Source organism: Stylophora pistillata, chromosome 12 (assembly GCF_964205215.1).
Source record: "Stylophora pistillata chromosome 12, jaStyPist1.2, whole genome shotgun sequence".
Classification (NCBI taxonomy): Eukaryota; Metazoa; Cnidaria; class Anthozoa; order Scleractinia; family Pocilloporidae; genus Stylophora; species Stylophora pistillata.
In genome coordinates this window covers 22965229-22981831 of record NC_142530.1, presented here as the reverse complement: position 1 = coordinate 22981831, position 16603 = coordinate 22965229, and the positions used below count along the sequence as shown (strand labels likewise).

Sequence of the window (16603 nt, the reverse complement as noted above, 5' to 3'; positions counted from 1 at the left end):
TGAAAACTACCAATTATCATCGGAAAGCGAAAATCACTCCGAATGTGTCACGAACTGATCCGGAACAAATGAACCCCTAGAAACCAATCGTAAACAATCTTCGAAACGAACGGTTACCCGCGTTTCTTGGAAAAGCAACCGGAAGCTTTAAACTAACAGGAATTGCGTTTGAATGGGAGAAATCCCTTGATTTATTTTCAGCTTTTAATGGTTTTTAAAGAGCTTTTCTACCTGTGCATGGGCTAGGTTCTTGCTTAGTTTTCTCAACTGTGTGGGTTAAGGACTGATCGATTAATATAATTTTTGTTACTGTAGCAGTTTTCTTTCCTCAGCACTAGTCTGGCTGGTATGGATCCAATTCACAAGAAAGTGTTGGCTATCAAGACAGCTATGATCATGAATAGCATACCCAACCCAACATTGATTGCTGCACATCTCAGCACACTTTTTAGTACTTCAGAGAAAGAAGAGATACATGCCATGCAAAGAAATCTTGGCCCAACTCATGCAACAGAAAAGCTGTTAAGTTTGTTGGAAAAGAGAGGCCCAAAAGCTTTTGTTATGTTTATAACAGTTCTGAAAGATCCGATGAATTGTTTGGTTTATTTAGCAGATGAACTCCTAGAAGAAGAGAGAAAACTACAAGGTGGGCAAGGTCAGGAAAATAGTTTCTACTTCCCTCAATTTACTCAAAATTTAACCACTTTTACAGCTGTATTGGAGTTACATATATAAATTACTTTAGAACCATCACACAATACAATTCTTACATAATTTTTATTTTTATTTGAACATAAGCACCTTTCTCGACAGTAACAACAGATTTATTTCACAACTCAAAATTTCTGCTTGTTGAGAGAAGTTTAATCAACCATATATTAATCAATCGATGGTCAGTGGGTCAGTAAGTCAATGACTCAGTAAATGAGTGAGTGAGAAAGTGACTCAGAGTCAGTAAGTGTGTTAGTAAGTCAGTGAGTGAGCAGTGAATGAGTCAGTAAGAGAGTCAATACAATACAATACAATGTTCTTTATTTCAAGAAGGTAAATACATGATTAACCCAGTAAAGAGTTTTCTAACACAGGGTCTTCTGATACAATGTATATGTGAAGTTCATATATTTTGAACTGCGGTATTAAATACGTATGATGCACGATCCTCGCAGTAGAGAGCGCCATTTATGCAATAGCGAAAATCAGACCTGAAAAGTATCAGGCCTGTACGGGATTTGAACCACTGACCTCTGCGATACTAGTGCAGCGCTCTACCAATTGAGCTAACAGGCCAACTGGGAACAGGCCATTAAGTTACAGGGTCCTCTGTAATACAGAACAAAAATATATAAAATTCAAAAAAATAAAATTCAAAAACTAAATACATACAGTAATTAATTGAATTTAGCATTTAAATTGAAGTTTAAAAATAATACAATAAAAATTCTAATTAGCATAGGATAAACAATATATCGCAACAAACTCGGACGATCAGGAGAAATAGCAATTGCAGTAAAGCCGGAAATGGCATGCAAAGCAGCAAAGTTCTTCGAGATGGGCAACGGAATCAAGTTTTTGAATGAAAAGTTCACGTAGCTTGCGCTTTAAAAAAGCAGAGAAAGAAATAGAGCATTAGGCGAAACAGGAGAAGTTCTTACAAGCTGTTTGATCTCAAGATCTAGAGGTAGTGCATTAAAAAGAAGAGCAGCTACAAAGGAGAACATGCACTTGCTGGAGTTTGTTTGGGACTGTGGGACCACTAAGTTTCCCGATGCAGCATCCCTGGTCATATGAGCACTGTTAGCAAATACAAAGGAGAATTTCTCTTTAAGACATAGAGGGGCTTCAGAATTAACAAGAACAGAGAATAGTAGCTGGAGTTTTTGCACTTAATAATGTTGCAAACAGGTATCCAGTGGAGTGTAAAAAATAACGAGACAGATGGAGTAGAACAGTCGGCTTGAAGTATTATTCTGGCAGCATGTTTTTGAGCACGAAAGAGGCAGAGGAGAAGAGGCAGAGGAGTCAGAGAGTCAGTAAGTCAGTGAGTGAGCAGTGAATGAGTCAGTAAGAGAGTCAGAGACTCAGAGAATCAGTAAGTCAGTGAGTGAGTCAGTGAGTCTCTGAGTGAGCAGTGAGCGAGTTGGTCGTTCAATGTGTCAGAGCCAGTGATGAGCAGCATGTTAGTCAGTCAGTGAGAGAGTGAATTGGTCGATAAGTGAATGAGAAAGTGTGTGAGTGAATGAGTTAGTTAGTGAATCAGTGAGTGAGTGGGTCAGGCATTAAATCAGTCAGAAAGTTAGTTGGTGAGTGAGTAAGTCTGAGTCAGTAAGTGGGTGAATCAAATCCGATAGTTCTTCCATCACCAGCTTGGTAGGTATAAGGAACCATAGCTTCTACAGTTGCATCACCCATATCAGGAGTTTAGAGTGACTTTTTATACCGCAGCGTAGAAGTTAATGGGTATATTAATATAGATATATCCTCTTATATCCAATTTTATTCACATTCGGAAAGATACTCGTTGAGGGGTAAGGACGATCTTAAATTAAAAAAGAACTACGCGAGGACTGATACTTTTAGGTTTTGCTATTTTAATAGGATTGTCCACATGTGGAATGGGCTGCCACTATCGGTCCGTCAGGCTCCAAGTGTTTCTTGTTTTAAAAAGGGTGTAAGGGATTATTTGACTGCAAGATTTGATTGATTTTAGTTTGGATTTGTTTTTTTGTTAAAGGTGGTCTGCCGTGCATGGGGATTTATCTCTTTTGCAGACCATCCTTATGGCACCTTTCTTTTTACTCTTTTGTATTATTATCTATTAATGTAAGTAAGTAAGTAAGTAAGTAAGTTATATGTGTCATTAAATTGTAATAAATAAAATAAATAAATAAGTAAATCTTACTACAGAGTTCTGTGATCGTGAACGAAGACGTCTATCATGTTATTAAAGATACTGGCGACATTATGACATAGCATTCCCACACAATGAATCGACAATAGTTAGATAAGATAAGGCATACAAAGCTTGACTTTGCTTCAAAAGATACCAAAATCACTGATGAACCTTAACTACGACGAAGGTGAACTACAGACATTCGACTTTCCAAGGAAGCAGTTCCATGTTTTCCAACGTTCGAGCCCAATACACCACGCAAATTTGTCACTTCAATACGTCAATACACGCGCACATCAGTTTTGGTTTCAGCTTTGCACGACTAAGGTACTGTCAATGCCAAAGTTCCGCATTTAAAGCAATATAAACGGTGAAATCCGTAAGTGAAGCTTAAATTTCACTTGAAAGATTTGATTGCCTTCCAGGTTTGCAAGTAAAATTCGGAAGCGTGAAGACTGAAAACTAGCAATATCATCGGAAAGAGAAATTACTCCGAATGTGTCACGAACTGATCCGAAACAAATGAACCAATTATAAACCCATAGAAACCAAGCGAAAACAATCTTCGGAACAAACGATTTCCCGCGATTCTTGGAAAAAGCAACAGGAAGCTTTAAACTAACAGGAATTGTGTTTGAAAGGGAGAAATCCCTTGATTTATTTTCGGCTTTTGACGGTTTTAAAGGGCCATTTCTACCTGTGCGTGGGCTAGATGCTTGCATAGTTTTCTTGACTGCGTGGGCCAAGGACGGATCGATTGATACCATTGTGTTACTGTAGCGGTTTTCGTCTCTTTGGTGATGGATCCAATTCACAAGAGAGTGTTGGCTATCAAGATAGCTACGATCATGAGTAGCGTTACCAACCCATCAATGCTTGCCTCACATCTCAGTACACTTTTTTGTAGTTCAGATAAGGAAGAAATCGATGCTACGCAAAGAAATCATGGTGCTACTTATGCAACACAAAAACTGTTAAGTTTGTTGGAAAAGAGAGGCCCCAAAGCTTTCAATATGTTTATAACAGCCCTGAATCATCCGAACATTTTTTTGCCTGATTTAGCAGAAGAACTGCAAGACGAAGAGAGAAAACTGCGAGGTGGGCAAGGTCAGGAAAACGGTTTCCGCTTCTTTTATGTCGCTCAAAAATTTAACCACATTTACAGCTGTATCAGAGTTACATAGGGTACCTTAGAATGATCACACGATACAATAATATTTATTTATAGACATAAGCACTCTTCTCTATTGTAGGGACAGATTTATCTCATAACTTTCGGGTACCTTAGAATCGTCACACGATACAACTTTCACGAAGTAATATTTATTTAATTTTGGACAGAAGCACTCTTTTCTACAGTGGTGACAGATTTATTTCACAACTTTCGCCCGTGGGAGAATTTAATCGACTATAAATCAATCAATCAATCAACAGTCACTGGCTCAGTAAGTGAGTGAGTCAGTGACAAAATGACTTGGTGACTCAAAGAGTCAGTAAGGCAATGGATGAGTCAGTGAGTTAGTAGTGCGTGAGTCAATCAGTAAGTGACTAAGTAGGTGAATGAGTTAGTCAGTGAGTCAGCCAGTGAGTCAGCCAGTGAGTCAGTCAACCCATTTTAGGTCTATTACCTTGTTACCCCCACCGATGCAGCACCACAGTTTCTTTAGAAACTTACCACCTTTATCCATTTTAGGTCAGTCAACAGAAGGTAAACTATCCCCTTTAGAAATCTTAAAATTCTTGACCAAGAATTCTTGCTGACTCTTTATTATCAGGAGCTAGACTTACAGAAAGCCCTGTTCCCCCATATCCAATGCCAGAAAGCCCTGTTACTCCATCTACAAGAAAAAACTTTGATGATCAACTTGATGGTGAAAAAGATGATTACCCACTTCCTCTCAGTGCAGCATCCACAGTACAATTAACTCATGAAGAAAGTAACAGTAAATTGAACAACTTGAGCCAAGGCCAAGAACAAGCTTCTCCCAGCAAACCCTCCTCCACTGCTGATGCGAAAAATGATGTGCTCAGTTTAGGTAATTATTGATGGGAACATATGATTAATTATCATATGTTTAGGAATTTGTTGACTTTTACATTTTCAAAAAGATAAAAAGACTGTTTACTAGCACACAACACTTCAAAGGGGGATTGCATGGTACTGTGGTGTATAAAGTTGCCAAAGCTGCATAAATTTTTAATGTAACAGGGGGGACAACAGCCGTCTTGGTGTATTTTGAACCTTTTTTATTTTTTGGTGAAAGCAAAGTGGGATAGAACTTTATGAAATAATTTCTGAAAATGGTTCATCCTAAAAGTCCAACAGAAAAAATAAAATGAATCACAAAATTTTGCAACAGTCAGCAGTTTCTTGATATTGATGGGCAGTGGTTCTTATTGAGGAGGACACTTATTATTCCCCTGTAGTGATTCTGCTGTAGTTGAAGCTTAAAAAGCTATGAGTAAAGTGGCAATTGAAACAGAGAGGAGGGGGTGCAGGTTTGACATGACAGCCTATATGGGGTAGGTGGTTTTTGGGAGGGGGCACATATTGGAGCATAGGCGCTTCTTCCAGGAGTTAGTCTTTGGATTGGCATGACAATGATTAATTACTTTTCATTAATTTGATTGATATCTTATTTATTGGCACAGATTTGTTCATATAGCTGTTTTTTTTTTCTTTCATCCAGAGACACTCATCAAAGACATCCCTTACAGTCTCCGCTTACAGATTGAGAAGTTGATGGATCCATCAGATGCCAATCATCATGACTGGCGGGGAGTAGCCAGTGTCATGCATTTGAGTGCTGATGATGTGAGACAATTGGAGAACACTCAAGAAAATGGAAAGATGAAAGGACTTATCGAAAAGATGATTCAACTAAAAAAGACCATAAATGATCTCCTTGGTTGGTTAAGGGATCCTAATGTAGCCAGATGGGATGTTATAGATGAAATGAAAAAGTGTCCCAATAATATTCCATCCAATTTATTGTCACCTGAGACAGAAACTTCGGAAGACCAATCACTGGGTGAGTTTCTTGTTTTGTAAACTTATGGGTTCAAATTATAGAAAAGTCAAAGATCACTTTAAGGAAACTGTGGTCAAGGTAACCCACTTTATCAGAATAGTCAAACATCAACACCTAACTCTCTTTAACTGCAGTGATCATAATAGGCCATTTCTGAATTACCTTTGGCCTCTTTTTCAAGAGGAGGCCTGATACTCAACCATTATCCAGAATGAAAATGAGTTTCATTTGCATGTGAATGAAAACTTATAATCATACGAGAGGATGAGCACTAGGACTCATTTTGATAGAGGCCGATGGTAATTTGGAAATGGACCATTCCGTAAGATCACTGGGCTTTTTAAGCTGTTAATGACAGTTTGTCTCTTAAATGCAGAGGAAAGTAATCTTTATCACTCCCATGATTATTACTAAAACTCATACCTCAATTTTTTTCTCAGACGTAATAGGTATGGTAACATCTCCAGTTGAAGAAACCTTCCACTCAGAGTCAAAATCTGAAAGTAAAGCAGTTCCTATACAAGAACCCAGTAAAAAACCAGATGAAAAACTTGAAGCTCGCACTCCAAAACAAGAGGAATATGACATTGATCAACAAAAGCTTGACTCTAAGACAAGTGCTAATCCGGTACAAGAACAGAGTCAAGAGTGTAACGAAAAACCTGATGGTCGAATTCCAAAACAAGAGACCAAATCTGAAGACAATGAAAATGAAGATCACGGCAAAACAAATTTGTCTACTCCAACTCAAGAGGAAGGCAAAGATGGAAATGACTTTGACGACAAACCTGATCATCAGACACCTACCCAAGAGGAACAACCCAATAGTATCTCCTCTGTTGAAGATGATGATGAAGTGTTTGAGAATTCAGGTATTCTTCATTCTTTAACTCCTGAGGGGAACATTTTAAATAACCAAAAAGTAATGAGTATCAAGAAAATTTTCAACCAGGAAGTATAATCCTGATATAGCACCAAATTCCCAACATAAGGCAACATAAATACATAGTTGGGGATCAACTTGAAGAATGATGGTAGGTGAAGCACCATATGGAAATTTTAAAAGTTTACATGTTTAGCATGAGCCATACATCAAAGTAAAAACTTTCTGGAATTTTTTTTATAAGATAGGCTGTAGGAGGGTTACAAGGCCACATTAAGTAGCTTAAAAGCCTCTTATAAAATTTATACCTTTTTATCATTATATGATGAAAATTATCTTACCTGAGTATTCTATTGCATTGTAATATGAAAATGCAGTTTTTAACTATTAACATTATTATAGTTAAAATTGCATTTAAAAGTAAAAAATCACGAATAATTAGTATATGGCAAAAGTGGAATTCTTGCTCTAGGTACTTGTCTGAACTCTTTCCAGTTTCAATGACATCAGGATACAAACTCATGCCAAACCAGAAATTAATTTTGATAGTAGTTTGATCATTTCCCAAAATTCATATTAATTTTTGGAACATGTTGGTTCAGAATTAGAGCATCTCGACGGTAATCCCAGAGAGGAACTTATAATTATCATACAGGGTCATTTTTGGAAACCCTCTAAGTAGTACGGAGAGAAAATCTTGAACACCTTAAATTTACTTAATAAGTAAACCATTTAACTCTCATGATCTCATCGTTAATAGTCCCTTTTACAGTTGTGGGCTTGGCGGCCAAGCCTTTGAACAGGAGTGAGGCTAAGGGTGACCCTGTTGTGATAGAGACCTGTAGCTAGTTAGCATGATAACAAAGTAATTTGCATTTGAAAAGCAACAACATCTTTATAATAACAAGGTCACCCTTAGCCTCACTCCTGTTCAAAGGCTTGGCCACCGAGCCCACACCTGTAAAAAGGACTATTCTCTCCTCCAGCTACCACACATTTCCTTGTAAATGGGTTACAAGAATTTGGTGTTCAATCACAGTAACAACTTCTACCTGATAAGTTTGAGTATTCTTATTACCTGTTTGCTGGATAATATATGGATATTATGAGGAGAAGTTACATGTTGATCACTTCTGGGAGTTAAAGGGTTAAGCTGCATGTGAATTTTTTCTAAAGGTTTGCTTATGTTGATATGAGTGGTCTGGTTTTCCTGACCAGTTGAATGAAGGACTGTTTTTTCTTGACAGATGATGGCAAAAAGGAATTCCATCCTCTCTTAATAAGTTGTTGTGGAAGTGAGGAACAGGACCAGAAGCATGAAAAAGAGCTGAAGAAACTGCGGGAAATTCTTGAAAATTGTTGGGAAAATGCAGGTATGGGCTAGTATTAATGTTGTTTACAGTGCAATGCTAGGACAAAACCTCTAATTTTATGGTCACATGCCCCACTAGCTGATCCAGGGATCAGAAGACATAATTTTCAAAATCCCCCAAGGGAGCATGCCCCTAGTCTCCTCTAGAAGGGTCAATCTTTGGCAGACAATTCTCTGAACCCCCCTTGACTAAATCCTGGATTTGCCCCTGTATATAGGTTATGTTTATTGGCTGTGATAAAATAGAATACATTTTTATATTTTGATTGCAGATGTCCAATTTTGTAAGAGGGTTAAAGAGTCAGAATTTGGGAAACGTATCCATTCATTTATAAAACCCAAAGAGTCTGTGGCAAGAAGAAGTGTTTACTTTGCTTATTTGGTCGGACCCACAGTTCAGGTGTGTTCCTTTTGTTTTTAGATATTCCAAAAACTAAACAAAGATCTTTCATTTTTTTTTCCCCTTTTTGTGACATGGTTTTCATTAGAGACTCTAGTAATTTGTATGTTTATTTTGTTGACTCTGATGGTGACTTCTTCACAGGTTGTCGAAACATCAGTCACGACCACTGACAACAGTCTTTCTCAGGACTACACTCACCTAGATGACTACACTACACTTTCACAATTTGTCAGATTTTGACCAAAAATACTAGGTGTACAATTGTCACATTTTTGTATAAACTGTATAATGTCATTGAATTGATGTCCATCTTGCAGATAAATGGGGAAAACTACCTTCTACCCAGAGACTTAAAGACTCCTTCCTCACGAGCTGACCTTATTCACAGTTCATTGAATATCAATTGGCTGGTTAAGCAACTGAGCAAGAAATATGTTAGTATTGTTGTGCCTGATCTCAGTAATATTTACTCTTTGCATTTAGAATATAAGGAGAGGTATGTACATGCATAACTTCTCGACAATAAGGCAATCAAATTAAATTTCAAACTCATGATTATCATAATACTTTTTAAAGTCATCTTTTGGCATATCATATTTCCTTCAGTCGCACATGTAACACCTTAGTTATAAGTAATGGTTATGGGACAGAGTGGTGTCCAATTCGGTCTGCAATCATACTTGTATTTGTTGTAAGAAATAGACAACTTTTTTGAGAGACATGTTTCGGCATGCTTATGCCATCTTCAATCAACGAGTAACTGAACGTGAGTAATTATATGGCATACAAGTAGATGGATAAAATATTTACAGTACGATGTAATACAAAAGCGGGTACTAATTACAACGTGACAACAAACATCAAAGGTGTGAACTAAAACGCTAGAAAAGTGTTCTTACTAATGCAGTAATTGTTTGTTAAGTTCAGGTTTGGTCTTATTTATATAAAAAGCTTCTTCGAGTTTTAAATCAATTGAGTTGTTAGCAGAATCCAGAATACTAAAACAAGAAAGGGTCCCGGAGTATTTGTTCTTACAAGGAGGAGATGTGTTGAAATGCTTAAAAATATGCGAGTTTTTATCGCTTTCCGTGTGCTCCTTTATCCTAGTGTATTATTAGATTACAGACTGACTGGCAGGATATGAAGTGTCATTATCTATTGATCATAAAAATTACAATTTCTGAGAGAAGAAGAATAGCCAAGTTATGAAAGAAATGGAAATTTAATTAAAAGAAACGCTCGAAACGTCAGCTTTTATAATCGTAACGGTGGCCAATTTACCATTTCAACTTTGTTGATATATTCAAATTACAAGGTTGTGATTGGTTGATTTAAACTACACCTTTGAATGTGATTGGCTGATTTTAAGTACAACTTTGAATGTGATTGGCTTATTGAACTGCCCTAAAACAAATTGACCGTTAGCAAACTGTCTGATAACAAACTGTCCGATTAAAAGATTGTCTGATTAAAACACTTTTTTAAAGAGCGATTACAATAAACATTTCAGAATAAAAATTAGCGATATTAAAACATGACGTTTCGGCGACGACATGTCACCATTATCGAAATGTCATGTTTTAATATCGCTAATTTTTATTCTGAAATGTTTTTCTAAACCTTTCGTTATTAGATTACAATAAAGAAAATGGTAATTGTTATGATTAGTAACTTAATATGTGCATTTTTGAGTGTAACAACTTAGGTAAGCTGAAATGGCATTTTACCTAACAAAATAACTGAAGCAATCATTTGTGTTTCCGCCTGTTTTCTCAGATGCAAGTAGTGATAGTCGATGGAGCTTATGACAATCATGTGGTGACAGATTGTGTAAAATTAAAAGGAGTTCTACCAGGATTGGCACCAATCCAGCCACCGCCGAATGCAATCATTGCTTTTCCATGCCGCCCAGGAAGTATAAGAAAAGAGGGAGAAGAACGACTGTAAGTCACGTGACAATCCGCCAATTGTTCTCATATTTTGAAAATCAGTGACACAGCTGCAGAGTGCCACAATTTTGTTCATACCGCATTTTAATGTGATCTATTACTCAACTGGCACACAGCAACATGTCATTTTGATAAGAAATTCAATGGATGTGATCAAAGAGCTGTCAAGCTTCATAGAGGAAAAACGCAAAAATGTCTAAACGTTTTTTCCCGTTGAGTCGGGCGGGGCGGTCTAAAAGGAATCTGTTTGTCCTTGTGAAGCCCTTTGTCTATCACTCTATCGTTCTGAGTGAGAGAACTCAAACATTCCTTTCTTCAATGATCCTATTTTCCATTCACGACTGATTCAAAGGTACTTTGATTTATATTCAGGGCCTTTATTTCAAGCCTGGTTGAAATCTTGGATAGGGAATCAAATGTGATGCTTGCAGATGTGTTTGATCGAGTGAGAGCAGAGTTAAAGAGCAAGAATTTCAGTCCTTCGATGGAGTTCTCGCTGATCTCATCGCCATTACCAATTTCCATAAATTCAGAAGCAAATCAAGGTTTGTTAACCACAGAAAGTGGACAGAAACAAAAATGTTTTACTGAATAGTCTTTTTCTTTTGTGGTATATAAAAGTGTACAGAAGTAAACTAGTTTATTTATTATTTGCGTAGGTCAAGCGAAATGAAAATGGAAAAATAAACCCAGAAATACATTTAGTGTCGGTGTGTACAGTGTAGCCTCGTTACCGCGACAGCGATTGCAACGGCATCGTTAAGATGTGGTGTTAAAAAAAGATTTTAGAGGGGTTCGAACATTAAAAAAAATTGGCAGTTGATTTAACTGCCCCTGAGGTGTTTGTTGAACTAAACTGTAGCAGTAATTTTTAATAGATCAAAGGACGCAAATAAAAGACTAGAGAAATATGAAACTGCCAAAACTTTGACGTAAGACTGTTGTGCTCTCTTTCCCAAAATTGTCACAGGCAGGACTGAAATGTCAATTTTTTATTATTTTAACCAGAAATTCAAGTGTGTTCTTCATCTGAGATGAAATGCCATGCAGTGTTAGTTTCAAACTGGGATGGGTCAAATGCTTTTGATGCGAGTGCAAATCGTTGTCTCAAGAAGGCCCGTGAAGAACTTCGAATAGCATTGCTCAAATCTGGATGGGAATGTGGTATGTTGTGTAAACTCAAAAGATCTTACTTTGTAAATAGATTAACTCTGATAGTTAGGGCGTCTTCTTGAGAGTATGGTGAATTCGATATCGCATTAACACACTTTGGATGAAGAAGAAGGAGTCGTGTATTAAAAATCATCACCTGGCAGTCTATGTGTCTGAATTACGTGTGGCCAGATTCAGATTAAGAAAAGGACATGGTAACAAGGAGAAAGTGAATAATGTGTTGTCTCTTTGACCCACCTTGGTTCCTCTACCGAACACCATAGTTCTCTCAAACGTTTTTACAGTTTTCAGTTACGGTAGGTTATTTAACGATGAAACTAGAAATTATTCAGTTATCGGAACCCTACCCCTAACCCTATACCTTACGCAGAGGAGGCCAAATTCGAATATCTATTTAGCGTTAAATTCACCCTTTCTGATTGTAATCGCTCTTAAAAAGACACACTTAGAAGAATTAACATATGGAACATTACGACGACAGAGGTTTCGAACCGAGCTATGTAAGTCCCTACGAAGTGTCCCTGTAAGTTTGTATGCTGCTTACAAAATACGTACGTTGTTGTAGAAAGGGAGGGGAGGGTTATGAGAATACGCCAAAAGAAGGGGAGGGGAGGGTTGTGGAAGAACGAACAAAGTATGTTTGGATATGGGAATTCTTGAGTTCTTGGGATGGAATTAAGTACTGGATTTTAAATGTCTTGAAGTTCTGAGGGTTTGTTTTTTTTTTTCTATTTCAACAGAGGATATTTGTGACAAGTCTGCTGAGTTTGTCAAAGAAAGTTTAAGGAAGATATTGACCAAGCTGGCTGACGGTGTAAAGAAAGTAGTTATGCTCTATTTCATGGGCCATACTAAAATGGTATCTGAACTATAATAATAATAATAGTAATAATAATGATAATAATAATAATAATAATAATAATAATAATAATAATAACAATATTTTAACAGGGAGCCCACTTCACCAAAAGGTGCACTTCAGTGAGGCCCTGAATATAATCAGATTCCTAATCAGATTATATATTCCTATAATCAGACTCTAATCAGATTCCTAAAGCATTGTGGCGCCGAAATGGTATAAGTTTCTTTTTTTCTTCTTCTTCTTTCTTTATTAACCGTAACTTACGGATTGGCAACAGAGTCGACCTCATAGAACCAGACTTTTATACAATAACGATGTTAACTGATGTACGTGCTTTTGATTTAATCAGTTCGTGAAAAGGATGCGAATTGCTTCTTTTCACTGGTTGTTTCCATGTATAACACCCCACCAATTCTTTTGTGGCTTTCTCTACTGATTGCCCGACGGAGGCCCACTGTACATGACGACGCATTTTTTGAGAACTTAAAAGCCATGCCGGGAATTCAAATTAATCTTAAAGAAATCGCAAAAATGCTCGTTTCAAACTCTTCGACAAAATCCAAAGAAAATTCTCACAAGCAGTAAACGAAGAGAATTGCCACTTTCTTCTCCAGACCATCGAGTGTCGATTGCCTTTTTTATCATTTTTGTTGCTTCTTTGTATCTGTTACAATTTGTTATGTTACTATGCCGAATTCAAACAGCGTTAGAGATATTTAACCCATTTTCTTACTGTTTTATCAGTCTTATGGAAGTAGCTTTTGGGTAGATTCTGTTTGTTTTAAACTCGTTTTTGTAATTACTTTATTCTATCTAATATTTTTCCTATCTTTTGTTGTTGTTGCAGATAATGGACTGTAATTATTTCTACGGAGGGGATTTGGAAGCTTTTTTGGAAGATCCATACCGCTCGGGTGTACCGCTTCAATGGGTGTTGGATCTCATGTGTGAAAAAACTCGTGGAGTAAGCGATTCTCACGTTTCTGTGAAAGAAAATTCTCGATTTACATTTATTTTGGTTACTTAGCGCGAAAAGCTGAATTCCCCCTACCGATACTTACATTCTCCGCCTTCACGATGAAACAAAACATGATAGCTGGTTTGCGGCAATGAAATAAAACTTGCAAGGCTGCCACACCATAGCGTTACTCTACGCCGTAAGGGCGTGTATCTGTCAGTCCTTTACATCCTAAAATCGATTTGCTCATTCTCCAGACAGAGCTGAGTAATGAAATACTACGTCAGAGGATATGCGGTCAACAACGCGGGCTCAAGTGTTCTAAGTCTAAAATGTAGCGAAATTAGCGGAAATAATAAGGGCTCACATTTAAAACCGAGGAACTTTGTTTTCGTCCAAGGCATTTTCCTATTTTCGGAGGTTTTAAGGATAAAATTAATTTTCGAAAATTTTTCGGGGGTGTACCAAGTTTTTAGAGGTTGTTCTGTAAAAGAAAAGCGGCTAGGAAAACGACACCTCGAAGCAACAGAATCGGAAATCAGTCACGCGAACGACTCAAAATCCGTGTTTCCGCGGCAAAACCTAACGCATGCGCATACGTTATTCAGCTCTGTCCGTTCTCCATATTTCCATATTTGGTACTGACATGAAGCATTTGTAGTAGAATGAAGAACTTCCTATGGTGATCATTTTCCCTATTCTCTTGACCTTCATGTTTGACTCATCCGTTCTGCCGCGAGGAGAAATTAGATTTTAGTCAGCAGCTAGATGATATTTGCCGTCACAGTGCAATAACTGATTGCGCACTCGATTCGTTTTGCAGCCAAAACTTTTGGTAGTCGATGACGTGGGCTCGAACGCCAGCAACCTAGAGGAACTGGCGGAAATGTCAGCACCTTTCGATGTTATGATCAGTTTACCCAGAAACACCAGGTTAGAGTTCTTTCTACCTCAGATCTAATCTCGTTCCCAGATCTTTTTAACAAGAGACGGGTTGCTATTTGGACTGCCTACCAGGCGTTGGCTGTTGTTTCCAAGGCCGATTCAATCTAGGACTTGAAAACTACTTCATTAGAAGACTAAAAGCTTTGATATCGCTCTGTGAATGCCCTGTTAAAATTCTTATTTTATTCTTTACTTCATCTTTACTTCATCTTGCAGGCAGCGTGCAAGGAGTTTCACAAGTAACTTTGCTCGTCTGCTGGGAGATAACTCCATGAAGTTGTCTTTAAAGGACAAATTGGAAAAAGCTGCGTTGAACGACCCTCACCGACTCAACTCAAATTTACTAGATCCAAGATAAGATAGTTCTATATGGAAAGCAAATTTTTGTAGTTAAGCTTCAAGCAATTTTTATTACAAGTTATTTAATTCACCTAGTGAAGTAGAGTATAGTAGGATATCAATAGGACGCATTTCACCAGGAATCGTCAAAATATATAGTATTTTGATTATAAGCTGATCTTCTCATTGATTAAGGCGATTTTCTTGAATTACTCGACGACCAGTTTCAACTGTGCACTTTTTAAAAAGGTGTTGTAAAGCGTGAAATTTTTTAATCAATTTGCGAAGCGATCATATTTAACCAATCATTTTAGGCCGAGCACGACATTTTTTTTTTCCGCGTCAGCAAGCAATCACGTGTTATCTTTCCAGAGGTGCATTGGTAGCTGAAGCTGACTTTGGTAGCACTTGAGTTTTAACGAATATGGCGATTTATCTTGGAACCGCGCGAGTCGAATGCACAAAAATTAATATTCAGTGAATTTGATTTTCTCGGAATGAGCCTGAAATGACTAAGGGCTGTACGTTTTTGTTGAGCTGAGGAACTTTATAGAAAGGAAGTAATATAATTATTAGTATTATTATCATTATGATATTTAAAAATGTATTTCTTCCATTCCTTTTCGTTGAGTGGAAGGAAACTGTATTCAACTATTGTTTGCTTGAGTAGACAAACTCCACAGAATCCAGAATAGACTGATATTAGACAAGAATCGTTCAGGATTGGCAAGATTGAAATGGGCTCCATTAGCAGCCGCTGTTCGGGAACCGGTGCCCGCGCTCCTCCACGAGCCCACCACTCTCGGAGACGAACGAGAAAGACCAGACCCGAGAGAGCGACGGAAATCGAGCCTAAGGTTTAAACGGATTAAAAATGATGATCTTCAAAAGGCAGCCGATAATTGCAAAAATGAATGGAGCAGGTTTGAATTGAGTGTCGAAAAACCAAATCTGAAGTAATTCTAGAACAAGAACCGTAACCTGCTTACGTTCCCGCCAGAAATTCGTTTTCTGTGCATGAGACTATTTTAAAACTTTCAATTCCCAAATCATGCGCTGAATTCTGCTGTCCTTTTTTTTTAATATGAAATGAAATCGTTGATTTTTATCAGGTTTAATTTACTGATCAAAATTTTTACTAGGCTTACAATTCACTGTTACTCACGTATTTGAATATAAATGATTTACTTCAAATGGTGTTACACATTTTATCATCGGGAAATATTAACCAGTACTGAAGCATCGCTATTTCGTTGAACTTCCAGTATAAGAAATAAACACATCTGTATCACAGTGTCTGTGGCTGTCTTTTGTGCCAATAACTAACATAGGCCCTGAATACGTACAGATGAGTCCAGTTTAGGAAATCTCTCGGAAACCTGAAACAGACTTTCTCTATCAGGGCGAGAATTTCAACTCTTAGGACTTTAACTGCCCTTGGTTCACGGCACCGACGGGATGGCCTCAGTGTCGAGCCAACAATCATTTTAGCTCTAAATCAGCGGTTAGTATGTAATTTCGAACCCAAGTTCTCTAAGACGAGAGTTACACTAGAGGAAATTGTTCCGGATTCGTGATGAATCCGAAACGTTTTAGTACCGGATTCATTCTGCCGTTTACACAAAAGTGGACGAATCCGAAATAAAAACTTCCCGGGTTGGTCGTGTCTCCGGAGATTTTGAATCCGGAATTTAAAGTGGGAACTTTGAATCCGATAACTTTTGAATCCGGAAAGTTTTGTCGTGTAACCGCTTTTTTTTCTCGAATCCGGATATTATTTCCACCTGCAATCTTTTG

At 37.5% G+C, this 16603-nt stretch overlaps 1 protein-coding gene and 1 long non-coding RNA gene across 5 annotated transcripts; one reads left to right on the top strand and one right to left on the bottom strand.

The window, feature by feature from the left end:
• Window positions 1-104: 104 nt before the first annotated feature.
• LOC111331953 (uncharacterized) lies at window positions 105-16099 on the top strand. 4 transcript variants are annotated; one of them, XM_088741576.1, is made up of 14 exons: window positions 105-646; window positions 4666-4926; window positions 5581-5922; window positions 6363-6794; window positions 8053-8178; window positions 8450-8577; window positions 8898-9014; window positions 10357-10523; window positions 10902-11074; window positions 11538-11693; window positions 12443-12561; window positions 13412-13528; window positions 14346-14455; window positions 14684-16099. In XM_088741576.1, the coding sequence occupies exons 1-14, from the start codon at window positions 349-351 to the stop codon at window positions 14823-14825; spliced, it is 2688 nt and encodes an 895-aa protein (XP_088597702.1). In that variant the 5' UTR covers window positions 105-348; the 3' UTR covers window positions 14826-16099. The 4 variants fall into 4 exon arrangements, with proteins under 4 accessions (XP_088597702.1, XP_088597701.1, XP_088597703.1 ...); XM_088741575.1 differs by having other exon boundaries at window positions 105-655; XM_088741577.1 differs by lacking the exon at window positions 105-646 and adding an exon at window positions 3487-3988.
• On the bottom strand, window positions 1016-3309 carry LOC148719319 (uncharacterized). The gene is made up of 2 exons (XR_015994144.1): window positions 2900-3309; window positions 1016-1320 (listed from the first exon to the last, which is right to left on the bottom strand). It is a non-coding gene; the product is annotated as an uncharacterized LOC148719319 (long non-coding RNA).
• Window positions 16100-16603: the final 504 nt, after the last annotated feature.